This window comes from Aspergillus flavus, chromosome 2, assembly GCF_009017415.1.
Source record: "Aspergillus flavus chromosome 2, complete sequence".
Taxonomy (NCBI): Eukaryota; Fungi; Ascomycota; class Eurotiomycetes; order Eurotiales; family Aspergillaceae; genus Aspergillus; species Aspergillus flavus.
In genome coordinates, this window is record NC_092409.1 from 1,318,993 (window position 1) to 1,333,981 (window position 14,989).

General features: G+C 51.0%; 6 protein-coding genes across 6 annotated transcripts; 2 read left to right on the top strand and 4 right to left on the bottom strand.

Moving 5' to 3' along the window:
- Window positions 1–75: 75 nt before the first annotated feature.
- F9C07_2099353 (uncharacterized protein) lies at window positions 76–594 on the top strand (the record flags this gene model as incomplete). Its single annotated transcript, XM_071508902.1, has 2 exons — window positions 76–370; window positions 485–594. 2 exons carry the CDS (start codon window positions 76–78, stop codon window positions 592–594), a joined length of 405 nt encoding a protein of 134 aa, XP_071363606.1.
- Window positions 595–847: 253 nt separating this feature from the next.
- On the bottom strand, window positions 848–2,556 carry F9C07_9854 (uncharacterized protein; the record flags this gene model as incomplete). Its single annotated transcript, XM_041289323.1, has 2 exons — window positions 848–2,285; window positions 2,393–2,556. The coding sequence occupies 2 exons, from the start codon at window positions 2,554–2,556 to the stop codon at window positions 848–850; spliced, it is 1,602 nt and encodes a 533-aa protein (XP_041142289.1).
- A 441-nt stretch (window positions 2,557–2,997) lies between these two features.
- Window positions 2,998–10,412, bottom strand: F9C07_2277036 (N-end rule pathway, recognition component UBR1). Its single transcript, XM_041289324.2, has 3 exons — window positions 10,104–10,412; window positions 3,576–10,009; window positions 2,998–3,518 (listed from the first exon to the last, which is right to left on the bottom strand). The coding sequence occupies exons 2-3, from the start codon at window positions 9,749–9,751 to the stop codon at window positions 3,251–3,253; spliced, it is 6,444 nt and encodes a 2,147-aa protein (XP_041142290.1). The 5' UTR covers window positions 9,752–10,009; window positions 10,104–10,412; the 3' UTR covers window positions 2,998–3,250.
- Window positions 10,413–11,093, bottom strand: F9C07_2126478 (ubiquinol-cytochrome C reductase). Its single transcript, XM_041289325.2, has 3 exons — window positions 10,829–11,093; window positions 10,719–10,767; window positions 10,413–10,649 (listed from the first exon to the last, which is right to left on the bottom strand). The coding sequence occupies exons 1-3, from the start codon at window positions 11,080–11,082 to the stop codon at window positions 10,590–10,592; spliced, it is 363 nt and encodes a 120-aa protein (XP_041142291.1). The 5' UTR covers window positions 11,083–11,093; the 3' UTR covers window positions 10,413–10,589.
- A 63-nt stretch (window positions 11,094–11,156) lies between these two features.
- F9C07_9857 (putative RNA binding protein Pym) lies at window positions 11,157–12,128 on the top strand (the record flags this gene model as incomplete). Its single annotated transcript, XM_041284558.1, has 1 exon — window positions 11,157–12,128. One exon carries the CDS (start codon window positions 11,157–11,159, stop codon window positions 12,126–12,128), a length of 972 nt encoding a protein of 323 aa, XP_041142292.1.
- A 475-nt stretch (window positions 12,129–12,603) lies between these two features.
- Window positions 12,604–14,631, bottom strand: F9C07_9858 (putative protoporphyrinogen oxidase; the record flags this gene model as incomplete). Its single annotated transcript, XM_041289326.2, has 3 exons — window positions 12,604–13,488; window positions 13,555–14,244; window positions 14,317–14,631. 3 exons carry the CDS (start codon window positions 14,629–14,631, stop codon window positions 12,700–12,702), a joined length of 1,794 nt encoding a protein of 597 aa, XP_041142293.1. The 3' UTR covers window positions 12,604–12,699.
- Between the last annotated feature and the right edge of the window lie 358 nt (window positions 14,632–14,989).

A 14,989-nucleotide genomic window follows, 5' to 3' on the forward strand; every position in this document is an offset into this window, starting at 1 on the left:
TCATCTTCATCATTCTTTTGCTCTCTACATACTTCAAGCTACTTTCTGCCCCACATCTTCTCACCCAGTCCAAACATGCACTTAAAAGCTCTTCTCGTTTCTTTCTCTCTCGTTAGCTATGCAGCCGCTGAGGGGTGTACGCTGAACGACGTCCGGAATGATTGTATATGGGAAGGGGAAGCTCCATTCTGTGGTGCAAGTACTTCGGATCGCAACACTCCTCGTGGAGATGGGCGATTCTTGGTTCGAGCAACTGATAATCTGAGCGCCAAAGAATTGCTTGAGAAAGACGAGGGGGGCATCAGTCAGCAGTGTTATGACACCTATGGTGCAGGCTGCTGGTCTGGCTATAAGACCTTGTGGTGCAAGGGTACGTTGAACCATCTATATCTGACTGTTCTTGTTTACGAACTTGTGTAGATTCTACCAGGTAGTCGGAGGAGGCAGGGCAACGGGTGCTTCGCATAACTATGGTCTTGATTAGGGGTTTGGGGTGGAGGAGAGCTTCGAAACGGTGTGAGGTTTTTGGCGGGCAGGGGAATGCAGAGAATTATGGGGGTATTAGAGGGTGAGGATGTTGGTCGGAGGTATTGAGAGGGATTGTCTGTACATAAGGAAAGAGCCAGACTTCCACACAAAGTAAAGCTGCCTTCGTGTTTTTCAACCTCTACTCTGGCTGATTGCCAACCATAGTTAAAGAGAGTGTACGTCCTAGAGCCAGGATGGACACAAGACGTGTAGGAAAAGAGACACACCAAGAAAAGAAAAGAAGGAAATGTCGAACATATGCATAGATCCAAAACAGTGGTATCACAACTCATAAAATGCATAGAATAAAACATCGCACTCAATCTTTCTTCCTTCCCTCAAGAACACGCATCACATCGGAGACACTGTCCTTATCTCCCTTCTTCTTCTTGGGCCCACGTTTTCTCTTCTTGCCCCCACGCTCCTCCAGTATCACCTCGTCGTCTTCGTCGTCCTCAACACGACTGCTTCCGAATCCAAGATCCATATCCATGGCATCCAGCTGCTCGCGACGGCGGGCTTCTTCGAGGAATTTCTTCCTCCGAAGTAGTGTTTCCGTGTCGGCGTCTTCTTCCTCGCCAGCCTCGTCCTCCGCGGAAGGCTCGGCTCGCCGCAAGGCAGCAGCCCGTTTGAGGGCAGCGAGCAGGGTGGGATCTTTGGTCAGAGGGTTCGAACGATCTTCTTCAGTAGTCTCCGTCGTAGAAGTCGAGAAGTAGTTGCGCGGTTTAGCTGGTGCTTCACCCGAAGGCTTCGGCGTCTCCTTCGGCGCTGTTTCGGTGGTGCGGGCTGGCTTCTCTCCGACTTCACCATCCTCCTCGGAGTCCGAGGAATCACCACTCCCGATATCACCAAGAGGGTTATAATCGTCACCCACGCCAGCAAAAATATCCTCATCCTCATCCTCCGACGGAGCAGACGCCTTAGCCGCAACCTCAGCCGGCACCTCCATACCCAGTGGCTTCGCATCCTTATCCGGAACCAAGAGACCTCCAGCATTCGTTTCACCCGGCTTATCCAACCATCTCACCTTCCTCTTCGTCTTACCCTCCGCATCCGTAATCTGCAGAATCTCCTTGCGCCGCCCATTTTCATCCTGCTCAACCCACCTCTTCTTCTCCACCTTTGAATCCCCAATCCTCTTAAACTTCGACCCCAATGCCGGCTCCGCCGCCTGCTGCTCAGCAGCCGCAGCCGCAGCCGCAGCGCGACTAGCCTTCAACTGCTTCAAAATCTCATCCCTCGACTTCTTCCCCGGCGGCGGCGCCATAATTCCCTTCTTCTTCTCCTTCTCCCTGGGGGCAGAAGGCAACTCCTCCCCCGTCCGCTCCTCCAACTTCTCAAACTCCTCATCCACATCCCCTACCGTCTCCTCCACAGCCTCCTCCTTCTCCTCTTTCTTCTCCACATCCTCCCCAGCCCTCACCCTCCTCAACAACTCCCAATCCAACCCCTTAACCATATGCGTACTGTTCAAATCGCCACCCACCCCCAACTCCACCTGCAACTTCTCAAACGTCTCCCGATCAATCTGCCCCAGCTTCACCATCTCCTCCAACGCCTTAATCCGCTTCTCAAGATCATCCCCGTCCGCTTCATCTTTCCCTGTCTCCCGTAGTCGCGCCGCTCGATCCTGATACCCCGCTGGTAACTTCGTGCCCTTCGGCGCAGCAGATGACCGGAATCGTTTCGTGGGTGGTTGTCCGTCGCGTCGGTATTCGGCTAGTTGGCGCGCGAAGTCGACGCCTGTTACTGAGCGACTGGTCGGATCATATCATTAGTTATTTCTTCTTCTTCTTCTTTCATTTCCTTTTCTTTTTTTTCTTTCTGTGTCTTTTTTAGGAAGTGTATAATGGGAAATACATACGGCGTCATAGGAATGCTCGAGCGCATCCGCGACCCAAGCAAGGCAGGCGTTGCGCCTCCACCACGAGACGCATTTTGGGATGGAGATATACTCGATCCGGCTTTCTGGGTCGAGTTATTGGTATTGTTGTTGACGAGGAGACGGCGGAATTGTTCGTTGTTCATCTTTGGAATTCTTCTTGGTCGGTCGTGTTATCGAGGGAGATAAGAGGTTGAAGTTATCCGTACAGGTAGCTTGGCTACCTGGGAGTAAGATTGAAAAGGAAAGGAATGTAACCGGGTAGGGTTATTGGAATTAGGATATTCTCATTTAGTCTCTGGTCATTCTTTGGGTGTATTGAGGTATGTGGTGGTTGGGAAATGGGAGAGGTAATGGGGAAAGCTTGTCGGCGGAAAGAAAAAGTAGTAGAGGAAGAGGGAGGTAACGTCAGGGTTCTTGGCATTGGTGGGAGATGATATACTTTATTTATGCTCATACAATTATGTACCTTTATGTTGGTGCTCTCTATAGGATGCTTTGGTGGCTTTTTGTTCTTTTTTTGCTCTCTTTTTCTTAGTATGGGGGTATTTTTCACATGTAGCTTGGTGTGTCCACTGTCCTTACGTTTACTATGTGTATATTGATACTCCGCTTGTCAGGTAAGCGCAAAATTATATTAGAGCGAATCATACAATCGGTCAACTGAAATATGTATCTGAGAATGAGGTCATTAAGAAACAATAATGCAAAATGCCGTCGTAATGGTAATGACTTTTGATCAAGACAGGGGAATAGTAATGCAAAGTCAGTCTCCACTGCACATGAGACGTCAAAACAGGTACATGAAATGGTAAGTCCGTTCAGCAAAGTCCATTACCCCTAGATAGTTTCCCAGCCTCCATTGTTAATATCAGCTTCTAACTTCCGGCTGATCGTCGCGGGAATGCCGTGCGACAACCATACGTCGCGGAGGAGCCGATCGTATCGTTTCTGGTTGAGGATCAGTTGGCGATTGCGGCGGAGGCCGGGATCCACCTCCCCATGGCGGTCCAGGTAAGGCGCATAGTGCCAGGAGCCATGGTGGTTGTGGAGATACAGCACCGTGCATTTGCGGATGTTGATGAATAGTCCGATATTCTTGCCGCATCTGGATAGAGACCGTTAGTAACCATTTGTGATAGCAGTGAACCAAGGATCAACATACTTTTGAACGTGCTGATTGCAGCCACCCATCTTATTCTCCATGCAGCACACAGCTTGCGAGCAGAAGATGTCCCCACAGAAGAGGCAGATACTGGGGTCGCTTAGCTCCTTTTTCGAATTCGGGCAGCGTCGCCGGTTGGCCTCTTCAATCAAACTGTCGTAATACTTGGGAAGCCCAACGAGTTCGAAGATGGCCGGATGCGAGAGACTGGGCCATAACTTGTGATCGCCAATGCGGATGCCAGAGCGCGAGGCGTTCCAGTGGAAGATCCAACCCGATATCACAGCATCGAAAGGACTGCCACTCTTCCTCGCCGTGCTGATAGACGCAAAGATCTCATCGATCGAAGGAAGGTGCAGGGTCTTAGTAAGACGGTCCAACTCGGACACACCCAAGTCGTGGAACCCTGTGTTGGGGAATTCAACCCCGTGCTGCACATGGAGTAGGATGACAGCCTTGCGCAGGAACGTCAATGCGTAGCTTGAAACAAGACGTCTCAACGCAATGACCACGCCGGGCGTTGCAGAATCCTCCCCGTCCTTGACATAGCCACTCTCGGCAGGGAATGATGATCCTTCTGCCCGTCCAACGGAATTCGACTTGAGCTCCGTAACGATAGAGTTGAAGAATTGCCTGGCGGACTTGTATCGTTCATCCGAAAGCTCTATATCCAACAGATAATGGGCATCACCATTTTGTGCCAGTTCTTCCTTCAGTCCGAGGGGCCAAAGAATGTAGGTCACAGCGACCTTGACAATCTCGGCGACATAGCACATTTGGATGAGATGGCGAATGTCAATATTAAGAATCGGCAGCAGGGATAAAGAGCATTCGGCTAGGAACACGAAAATGTCTTTGCCCAGTAGTGGCTCAATTTCGCGGACATCATCCAACAGCGCCGTTCCATTCAAGCAAGGATGACCCACAAATAATTGACAAATCTTCTGGCGGTGCATCTCCTGGATCTCATCAGTGGAACGAGTGTGAGGTCCGTTGCTGTCATGCAAGCACCCAACCGCGGCGTATGTCAAAGCCGACTCAGCCAGAACACGGAGGTGGGTCAGGGTTAATTGGGGAATCTTCTCCAGTACAGTCGATCCTGGCTCCGATTCAACCCCGCGCTGCTGAATTTCAGCCGCAGCGATGCTAAAGCCGAAAGTCTGGAAGAGCGAATCAGTGTGGACGAGGTCATCTGTCTTTATGGTGTCTGGGTGATGGCTGAACGTTGAGTAGATGTGATTCAACCGGAGCGTCTGCTTGAGCCGCTTGTAGATCTGCAGAAGTTCGGACATTGGGCTGTCGCCTGGGCTGGACACCTGCTGGAGCGGACTGGCAGCGGGAAGATCATCTTGTGATGGGAAGAGACCAGGCACCGGCAACCTCGCTTGCTGAACATAATGGGCGGTCGATGGGAGTGGGGAAGTCATTAATTGCTCTGTTTTGGAGGCGAGTGGGGGAACTAAGCTCTTGTTGAGGTAGTCAAGGAAAAGGTCCTGATAAGACTGCTGCTGAATTTTGTTATGTTCCATGAGCAGCGCATAGTTGCGTGGGTGAGACAGAGCAGACTTGACCTCCCCAGTCATGAAATCATCGAAAGACACAGCTGTGTTTAGCACACCAGGATAAGATTCTTCCTTGCCCTTCCAAGTAATCGGTAGGAATGCATTACCCAGAGCCTTACAAAGAGGGCAAACGAACTCGTTGAAGTTCAGACGCTCGGGGTGGTTTCGCGCTATTTGCTGGCTCTGGCGTCGTTGAGTAGCCGTATAATAGACTTCAAAGCAGGAATAGTGCATGATGTGCCCGCAACCCGTTGTGACAGGCCCACGCAGGGTATTCTTCGCATTAAAGCCTTTACTCAACCCGACTTTCTCACTGATAACCTCCCCGCCAGTTGAATCAAGCCGCTTCACTGTAGTGCGGTTTTCGCCTGCGACTCCAAAAGGCCGCACACTTTCAGCAGACTTGTCCAAACTCAAGGGGGTCTTCAACACCTCCCGGATCCAGTCGGGGTCTCGTATATCTGTCTGTCTCATGATACCACTATCTTGAACCAAAGCGAAAGTTCCATACAGCCTGGAGTCACTTGTCTCCTCCTGGCAGAGAATACAAGTGCCGCTCGGATACTTCCAGAGCTTGGTCTCAGGGGCAGCTTCAGGCTCAGACTCCATGTCGCTGAAATCTTCTTCGCCCCAGTCGATCGCGCCTTGGCTGTTCAAGAAGTTTTGCTGTTGCTGCTGGAATTGAGCCATGACTCTTGCCTGTCTTTCGAGAGCTTGCTTCTTCTTGATCTCTTTCTCATTATCGGTGTCAATAGCGGGAGAATTTGTGTCGACTCTGTCGAATGGGAATCTGAGCGCAGCTGTTGCAGAAGCATATGTACGGGGACGTTTTTGCCAAAGCTTCTTAAGAATATGGCGGATTTTAGGGCCACAAGCAGAGAATTCACTCATGATGGAAATCTTCTCCAGGAGGCCAACAATGGTCAGGTAGCCTGCCTGGGTGGTTCGATCTTTCGTTAGTGCGTGAGACACGAATGACTCCATCGGCTCCTCTGTCATCTCATCTTCCTCAGTGCTGTCTTCCAGAGCAGCAGCAAGAATCAAGTGCAAAACAACCTGCAAGAAAGTCTCGACACGGGTAGGTGGAATGTTTGGTGTGCACTCCTTCGAGGAGACAACATAGTCGAGACACTGGTGAACAATCTGGGCAAATAGCAAGGTCCTTGTGAAGCGTGGAAGTCCGATAAATGCCCCAGAAGTGATACGCCGGAGTTTAGGTTCAAACACCACATCGGATGGCTTTTTGCCAGTTTTCTTGGCCATCCATTCCTTATATATATTCTCCGCTTCGTCTCGCTGGTTTTTGGTGTAGTGGGCGCTGTACGGGTCGATGAGATCAATGTATTGGGATTTGAGTTCGAAGGTGCCGGTATCATTCAGCCCTTCAGGGGGGCGGAACCCTGCTACCTCTTCCAGCACGTCCTGGAACATGTCCGAGTCTAGCAGCTTGTCACTGAGGCGGGTCGATAGGTCCGAGAATGATAGAGGCTTGAAGCACAAAACGTGTGCAATGTCACGACGAATATTTTCGCTCATCGCGGCATCGCCATCATCTATAGCCGTGAGAGAGTTCCGATCCGTCAACAAGATGACAAGCAAATGCACGAACTCCTCGGCGACATCGATGATCTGGTTATCTTCGTAGCCAGCACGTGGCATATAGTTCCTCGTCATCCAGTCAACCATTCCAAATCTATCCGCAATAGACGCGAGGACACGGCTTGGGTTACATGTTACCAGAGCCGTCTGAAGCAGGAAGATATCACGGTAGTATGCGAAATCGCGAGACGATACACCTCGGTATTGTGACATCTGATGCCGGAGACTTAGCCCGTTGCGGACCCACATGCCTGCCTTCATCTGGGCCAGCCAGGCACAAACCCTGAGAGGGTAGTCGAACATTGACAGAAGCAAATCCTCTGGGGCAAGGCTGCTATCATGAATAAAATTGTCGTTCGCAATCTGTGCTGCCTCAAGTAGGGTATCGCGCATCAAAGAGCTGCTCATGTTACGACCACATTCAAGTAGCCAGGAAAGAGTGTAGTGCAACGCATGATGAAAACTGATAGAGCCTCGTTCAACGACGAAGTCTACGACACGGTGGCGTGAAACCTGACCCGGTTGATCGTCGCCCTCGAAGTCAAAGAACGGCAAGGATTTGAACTTAACGTACTCCTTGATCTCCGCCTGGTCAAAACGCTTGCGCTCGATTCCAGTGGAGTGGGCAACGGCGGAAACAGTAGCCACTTTAAGTGCTCGCAGCAAGTTCTCACCGCCGTCGACGTCGGGATTACGGAATGCTTCGCAGAATTGACGGCACAGCCTATTTATCTCCCGCATGAGAATAGATGCGCTAATCCAAGCGTCCGTCTCATACTCGACGTGCTCCCCTACGGCACGGACGTTGGGGCAGATACCCTGCGAGAGCTTGACCAAATCCAAGAACTGACAGAGATATTGTTCTTCGGTCCGCACGCGGTTCTGTACATACTCAGACTGCAGAAGATACCGTAGATCCAAGAAGAAGTGGTAAAGGCGCCTATTTGTCACGGAGCCAGCGTCGAACGCCAGCGTTGCATTGGGGTTTACCTCGTATGGCTCACCAACTTGCCTCGTAGTTAAGAAAGTATACAAGATAGACATGACCTTAGTCAAGAAGTTCCCTCGAAGGACTATCTCCTCCGTGATTGAAGGCGTGGTAAGAAGCTGCAAGGAGAGGTTGACAATGGAATGATCTGGCTCTCTATCGGCAATCAGGTAAAGTTGCGCAAGTGCAGTGTAAAGAGCAGACAGGCGCAAGCCCATGATCCGCTTGAACTGAGGGACATTCACGACAGTGCCAATGTAGAGATCGCGAAGATCGGTACGTGTCTTCTTCCAAAGTCTGAGGTCGAAAAGAATCATCCAGTCGAGACGCGTGCGCTGCCATAAATCCTCATATGGGGGGACATTGTCCCCTCTCTTAGGTACGGACGATCTGACTTGCCAGTAACTTGGGGTCTTTGCCGGGGAAGGCTTGACTACACCAGAGGGTGTCTTGGGGATGGGAACGTAAGACGCCGAGACATCATCGTGTGTCTCACTGGAGACCGAATCATTAGGGGCAGTCTGCGCCTCGGTTTCAATTGCTTCTGCATGTGGTTGCTCCTCCTCTTCCTCCTCCTGTTGCTGCTGTTCGGGGTTCTGTCGCTGACGAGCGAACCCTAAGAGAGCTTGGATAGTGTCCAGTGCATCATCCGCATTTTCCATCACCATATCCTCGTCTTCATCTTCCACTTCCTGGCGCAACCTATTCAAATCCATCTCTATGTCTTCGTCTTCATCGTCGGCATCATCATCATGACCCTCAACAAAATCTTCATCGTCCTCACCGTCTTCGTTGGCGCCCTGCTCATCGCCATTTTCGATATCCTCATCCTCGTCATCATCATCCGCGGCCAATACTACTTGACCCTGAGGAGATACCGTGAGCATTACGGTACGATACGGTGCATTGTCCGACTTCTCCTGGTCATCGATACCTTTCATACCAATATCTGCATTGAAGGCTCCGCTGCCGCGACGCCATGGGCTCAACAGTTCCTCACAGACGGTATGGCGTAAAATCTCGTTGTCCTCAAGAACGCTGCATCCCGAAATGTCTGCCAGCCACTCGACGATGGTCCCGCACATTTGCTCGCGGAACGTATCCCGGGCGGACCGAATCGTAACGGTGACCTTGATCTGTTCGATAATCTTTGACACGGCCAACAACCTTTGCAAATCCTTCGAGTACTTGACCACACTCCGTCCATAATCATTGGTCTCTTGCGCCCTATCGTTTCCAAAGGAATCCCGCTCTCGACAAGCCCGGCTCACTTGATGAGCAACATCGCGAATGGTATGCTTCTCATCGTTCCACAACGCGAGCGCAAACTCCGGCTCTTCCTCAGCCAAGTCACCCTCACCATACCACCCTGGACGTAGCCGTGATGCCTCTTCGTCCTGCCTGATACCCTCTTCCGTCTTCGGCAATCTCAGCTGCTCTGGCGAGCAAGAGAGCACATCACAGAAATAGTCGAGCGCTCGAGCGACAGTCAGCCGAATATTATCCACCCACTCCCGCGGGAGCGGAGCCTGCTCCCGCTCCTTGCCCTTTTTATCGCCGCTATCTGTATGGATCGCACAGAACAAGGGCAGTCGCCAGGCCTCCTCATCACCGCAGTCGCAGCATCCGCAATTCCCCGAGGAAAGAGAAATCTGGTACTGATGGCCGGTGTGGTCGGATGAGTCGAAACAGCGGCTGCAAAGCACGCAGGTATCATCCGCAGCGCAAGTGATGCATCGATACGTCGCCTCCCCGGCTCGGAAGATATGACCACAACGCTTGCCCCGCGCAGCTTCGGTATATTCTGCACCTTCCTTGGCGCCCTGAGCTTCAGCTAGCTTCCACGGCCCGGTTGGCAGCCCCTCGGGGAATAGCTGTCGAAGGCGTTCTTCGTTATGACCGGTAAGCGAACGGAAGAGGAGCTCGAGCAGATCTTTCTCTGCTTGGGGACCGTAGCGGTAGTTATGATTGGAAGGAAGCCGTTGAAGGCCTTCACCAAGGATCCTCTCACATTCTGTAAGCATCATTTATCGTCTCTAGTCTGAGAAGACGAGACGCATCCAATTTGCACGGGTATAGAGTGAGGAGGGTGTTCGGCGAGCTAACAGCTCCGTGTGGCGGGACGGAACTGTAGTCCGGTCTGTTCCACCGCGATAAGGAATGAACAAAATCTCTCGAGTGCGTTAAAAGGCTCCTCGAATGGGAAATTTGGTGGTATGTGCAAAGCGGGGTTTGATTAGATTAGGGTGAGGCTAGTCAAAAAGGAAAAAGACGAGAAGAAAAACCTATCAGTGAACGCTTAGTGATCCGACATTCTAAAGGGATCGATGTCACTGTTGGGGGGGGGAAGATTTGGTGGGATTAAATGCGAAAACACACCCAACGGGCAAACCCACCCATAAAGTCTTTCAGGTCATTAATAGCATTCATACAAAACTCTTCGCCTCTTTCATAGATAGCGAAGGGAACTCACTGTCAAACAAAAAGGTATTGAGTTAACAAAGCAAGAGCATTTCGCCGTAAAGAGCGATTGTAAAGGTCCGAGTCCCGACGGTGGTTGTGCTGGTTGGATTTATCCTCTAAGTATGACATCGAACAACGGCTCTCTTGGCGCCACTACCATCTTGCAGCTCATGTTCTCCCCACCACCGGAAGCATAATTTATAGACCACAGGTGAATGCAGGAGCACAGTGATTGGTTAGGGAAAATGAAGCAAGTGAATTCGGAGGTGAATACAGTGTTAAAAAATCTATTTCATACAAGGCACACGCAGCATATACCAATGTCTCTCCAGTGCTCGGCTGTATTATAACATGGGACCGACAACCTTCCCCAGAATGGCTCCATCAATTACTGCTTTTTCTTTACTCGTCATCCTCCTCATCCTTGACCATGTACTGGTGCTTGATGTCCTTCCATTGACGCTGTAGAATCCGTCAGTGTTATAGTCCTTGATGATCCCGATTCGTCAGGGTCGGAAGTTAGAAACATACGCCGCGGTTCATGGCATCCCAGATGCGGTTGGAGGCCGAGTCATAGGCACTGTTTGTGGAAAGCTGGTCAGCAGTCTGTTATAACAGACCAATATCAGGTCGACACGCACATCTCGAAAGCGAAGGCACTGGTGAAGATGGCCGTGAGGTAAACGGCGTTCCTGCGGATCAGGCCCCTAAATACCGTTGAAAGATCACAGGTTAGCGAGACCGAAGATATATTCAACGAGACCGTCGTTGGGTGATCCGGGGAGGGGAGACATGCTGGTAGATAGCGGAAGCAATCTGGAGCGGTAACCACTGTTGTTAGCCATTGAACATCATTAGTCAATTCCAAGCAAGAATCACTTACAGCGCCGGCCATTGTGACGAGTTTGAATTAGGGAATGAGGGCGGAAAAAGAGAGGGAGGCAGCAAGGAGACGGGGACTATGTCACAATGGAGGAATGCGAGGTTGAAGTTTCGAAGTTGGCCGGCGCGAAAAGCAGCGGGAATCACCGGGACGCTGATTGGACGGCCGGAACGAAGTGTGCGCAGAGCCTCCGAGTGGCCGCCTCAGGAAACCACCTCAACTCACGCACTCGGCCCTACAAAATTATTGTGGCCCAATTCCTCTTGCCTCATACCTCGTCACGGTTAGATCCCCCCGGAAGCTCCAATAATTACAGGATATTCCTTAAACTACTTTCCTTCCACTCGACCGGAGGTAACACAAGTAAAGCCTACCGAATCCCACATTTATCCCCCACAGCTATGGCTTCCACGAACTCGGGAATTACTACGGACGCAGCGACCGGAGAACGCTATATCCCCTCATCGGTTCGTGCCGATGGCTCTAAACGCCGCGAAATTCGTGTTCGACCCGGCTATCGCCCCCCCGAGGATGTGGAGCTGTATAAGAATCGTGCTGCACAAGCCTGGAAGAACCGTGGTAACACCGGAGTGCCTGGTGCAGAAAGTTTAAAAAACGAGAATGAAAGCCCGGCTAAAACAGGCACGGCGGCTAGTAACAAGAATGCCAAGCGAAGGGAAGCGAAGAAGAAAGCAAAGGCAGCTCAGGAAGGAACCGCTACTACCGAGGGCAAAAATGTGACCGAAATCGACAACTGGCGTGCCCCGGCTTCCGGCGCCGATAAGAAGCAATCTAATGGACCAGATAAGGCAACTGGAGGATCTGAAGAAACAGTCGATCTAGAAGCCGAGAACGAAAAGAAGGCGCGCAATCTGAAGAAGAAACTCCGCCAAGCACGCGACCTACGGGACAAGAAGAACCAAGGAGAAGCCCTGCTTCCCGAGCAACTGGAGAAGGTAATCAAGATCCAGGAACTGATCCGCCAGCTTGACGCACTCGGATTTGATTCGAACGGTGACAAGAAGGACGACTCTGCGGAGAAGGAAGAGAAAGTCTGAATCCGATATGACATATGATCGATCACGTATGTTATGTTAATACCGCGGTTCTTCCGGCGGCCGTTCGATAATGGACAGCCTACCTATTAGTATCGATGTTGATAGTCGGAAAGGACTTTTCCCGCGAAACTTTTTTCGAGTTGACTTGCGCCTCTGTGGTACTACACAACCGCTCTTATCTGGTGAGACGGTCCTTGGCCACATCGCGGGTGGAATTTCAATCTGAACTGCATATATGCAGCTACCAGCGTACTACCGCCTATCAACTACTCGAGGAACTCTGATATGGAAAATCCCAGTGAACGCCTTGTCACTCATACAGAGGCACTGACCTATGAATTAGAGTAATAAAAGACTCTGGCTATCCGTCTCATATTCTATGTGGCACGTGTCTGTTCTTTACTTTGACTTGGATGTATCTATCAGTCACTATGGACCCGTTTGAGCAGCTCGTTACGCATTATATCTCAGAAGACAAGTCTCCAATACTTCGAATTTTCTCATATGTTGTCGAGATTAGCACGAGTCTATATTACACAGGGTCATAGAGTTCAGTAGAAGAAACTCTAGCTCAAAAATGTTTGCGCTCGGTCCTGTACACCTCAGCCCATCGTACAGGAGATGTGACGATGCCGCCCTCCAACTCCCATTTTTCATAGTCGAACCTCCTCCAGGGGCGATCGCCGTCACCGGGGCCCAGCTTTCGAGCACCGACGCCGAACGACGCCGCTAAATACCCCTGTCGGATACAGTCCGTCACACCAACACCATTATACCAACTTCCTGCCAGAGTAAGTCTATTGTTAAGCTCGTGCCGTGTGGACCGAGACAGTTCGCGCATGCGAGACAAGTGTCCCACAGTGTATTGAGGAATGGCATTCCGCTGCAGCCGGCTGCTCGTTAGAGTGGGCGCATCCGTAATGCCCAGATGCCGGTGAAGCAACGCACGAGACATTGCAACAGCTGTGTCATGGTCGGGATAATCGGACTCTTTCCACCCATCCCACCAATGGCCACCCATCATCACTGTAAGCTTAGTGCCGGGTGCAGTATCTTGACCCACGCTAGAATCAGATCCAAATATAACCCCTAATGCCCTCTCGGGATTCTGCTCATAAGGGATCGATCGCGGTATGAGATATCCAAAGCCGCTGACCGGGAGGAGGTCTGGGTTAGGGAAATACAAGTTGACAACCATGACTGTTACAGCATAATTGTGCTCTTGAAGGTTCCGAATAGTACTTTGAGGTACTTTCTGGTCTTTGACTGTCGTAGTCGCGAGCTTGTTTGCCAGTTCGGGAGCTGGAATTGTAGCAATCACGCGGTTGTGGATTCGAGACCTGTCCTGTCCAGATCCAACCTACAGAATATACGTGTTAGTAGACCATCCAATAACAAGGAATAGTAGCATCTTCCGGTGGCTTACAATAAGATCGTCAGTCATCGGGTTCTGAGTAATGGACTTAACGTCCGTATTTGCCAACACGTCAACCTTCTTGGATTTCTTCAAAGCGTCGACCAGGGCGTCCGAGAGCTGGCTCAGACCGTCTTTCAACGTCAAAACGCTAGTCTTGTTGACGAGCGTCCGTAAGCTTTTCCAGTACATCCCAGGTTTCTCATGTGCGACAGATTCCAAGGCCAACAGGTCATCCATGGCCATAAGCTTGACATCCGACATCAGAGAATTAATGTAGCCTCCGATAACTCGGCGGTCATCATTTTCAAGGTCCCGGAAGGTACCCAGCAGTGTCTGCGCGCTTAACCGACTTATGTCGCCCGCATAGATACCATGGAACAAAGCTGAAACGAGGTTGTCTGCTACCTCCGGGCACAATCGGCGCGACACGAAGTCCGCAACGGATTCGTCGGAGTTAAATGTTTTGTGGTCCGGAGGAGCGCGGACTGGCTCCAAGAGAGCACTCGCAATTAGGCCCTCGAAGACCGGCTCACGTAACATAGCAAATAGCGGATTTGTAATATTTTCTATCGGTCCGGCATTGGGGTCGGGTGCGGGCATACGGACGAGATGGTCGGGATAGTAGATATAACGATTGCGCGCAGCAGGCGATGAGCTGCTGGTTAAGAGAACGTCATCATGTAGACCTAACTCGACGAGCTGTTGTAGGGTGTAGAACGTGTTAGCTCTTGACACCATTCGTAGGATAGGGCAATATATGGACTACTCTACCAGATCGAGAAGGGGTAGGCACGAGGGGACTGCGGTCCGCAAGGTCCGCGGGCCATACTCAAAAACGACGTTTCCACCTTCGACCGGAATCTTTTCTGACAGTAGCCAGCCCCCTACACGAGGAGCCTTCTCGTATAGTGTGATCTTGGAGCAATTGGGGTCCTGCGATAGCCGATACGCTGCTGTGAGACCGGTGATGCCACCGCCAATGACGGCGGCATCGTACGTTGAGGAGTATCTCTGGCCGATGCGGGCGAACGCCAATGGCGTGCGCACCCCCCTTAGTGCACGGCTAGGGACACATGGTAGTCTCATCTCCGCAATTAGAGAGGATGAAACTGCGAGTGAGGACAAAAGAAGAGCATGGTTGGAAAAATAAAAGGTGGGAAAGTTGCTGGTTTACTCCATCAGGTGAGCTGCTCCAGGCTGCCGACGGCCGGCGGTGAAATTGCCTGGAAATGACATAAATTTCCCAGTACTGTTCAGTATTAATGGTATGATGGTTAACAACGGTTTGAAAAAAAAAAAAGAAGAAGAAGACAACGCCATGCAATGGCGTCGGAAATTTCATGATATGATTGATATCCAGATCTATTTACAAAGCCAGTTTGATATTCTTTCTGCCAGTCCTATAGATAAATTCAAGCAAACGCCCTTGCCACCAGTCACCCAT

What these genes read in the sequence shown, in the direction of transcription:
- F9C07_2126478 (XM_041289325.2), bottom strand. Translation starts at nt 11,082, where the DNA reads ATGGCCGGCGCTGTAAGTGATTCTTGCTTGGAATTGACTAATGATGTT. An exon ending in AGTGCCTTCGCTTTCGAGAT is followed by an intron (nt 10,768 to 10,828) that starts GTGCGTGTCGAC and finishes TTCCACAAACAG; the next exon opens with TGCCTATGACTCGGCCTCCA. An exon ending in GGGATGCCATGAACCGCGGC is followed by an intron (nt 10,650 to 10,718) that starts GTATGTTTCTAA and finishes CGGATTCTACAG; the next exon opens with CGTCAATGGAAGGACATCAA.
- F9C07_2277036 (XM_041289324.2), bottom strand. Translation starts at nt 9,751, where the DNA reads ATGATGCTTACAGAATGTGAGAGGATCCTTGGTGAAGGCCTTCAACGG. An exon ending in TGCAATCAGCACGTTCAAAA is followed by an intron (nt 3,519 to 3,575) that starts GTATGTTGATCC and finishes GTCTCTATCCAG; the next exon opens with ATGCGGCAAGAATATCGGAC.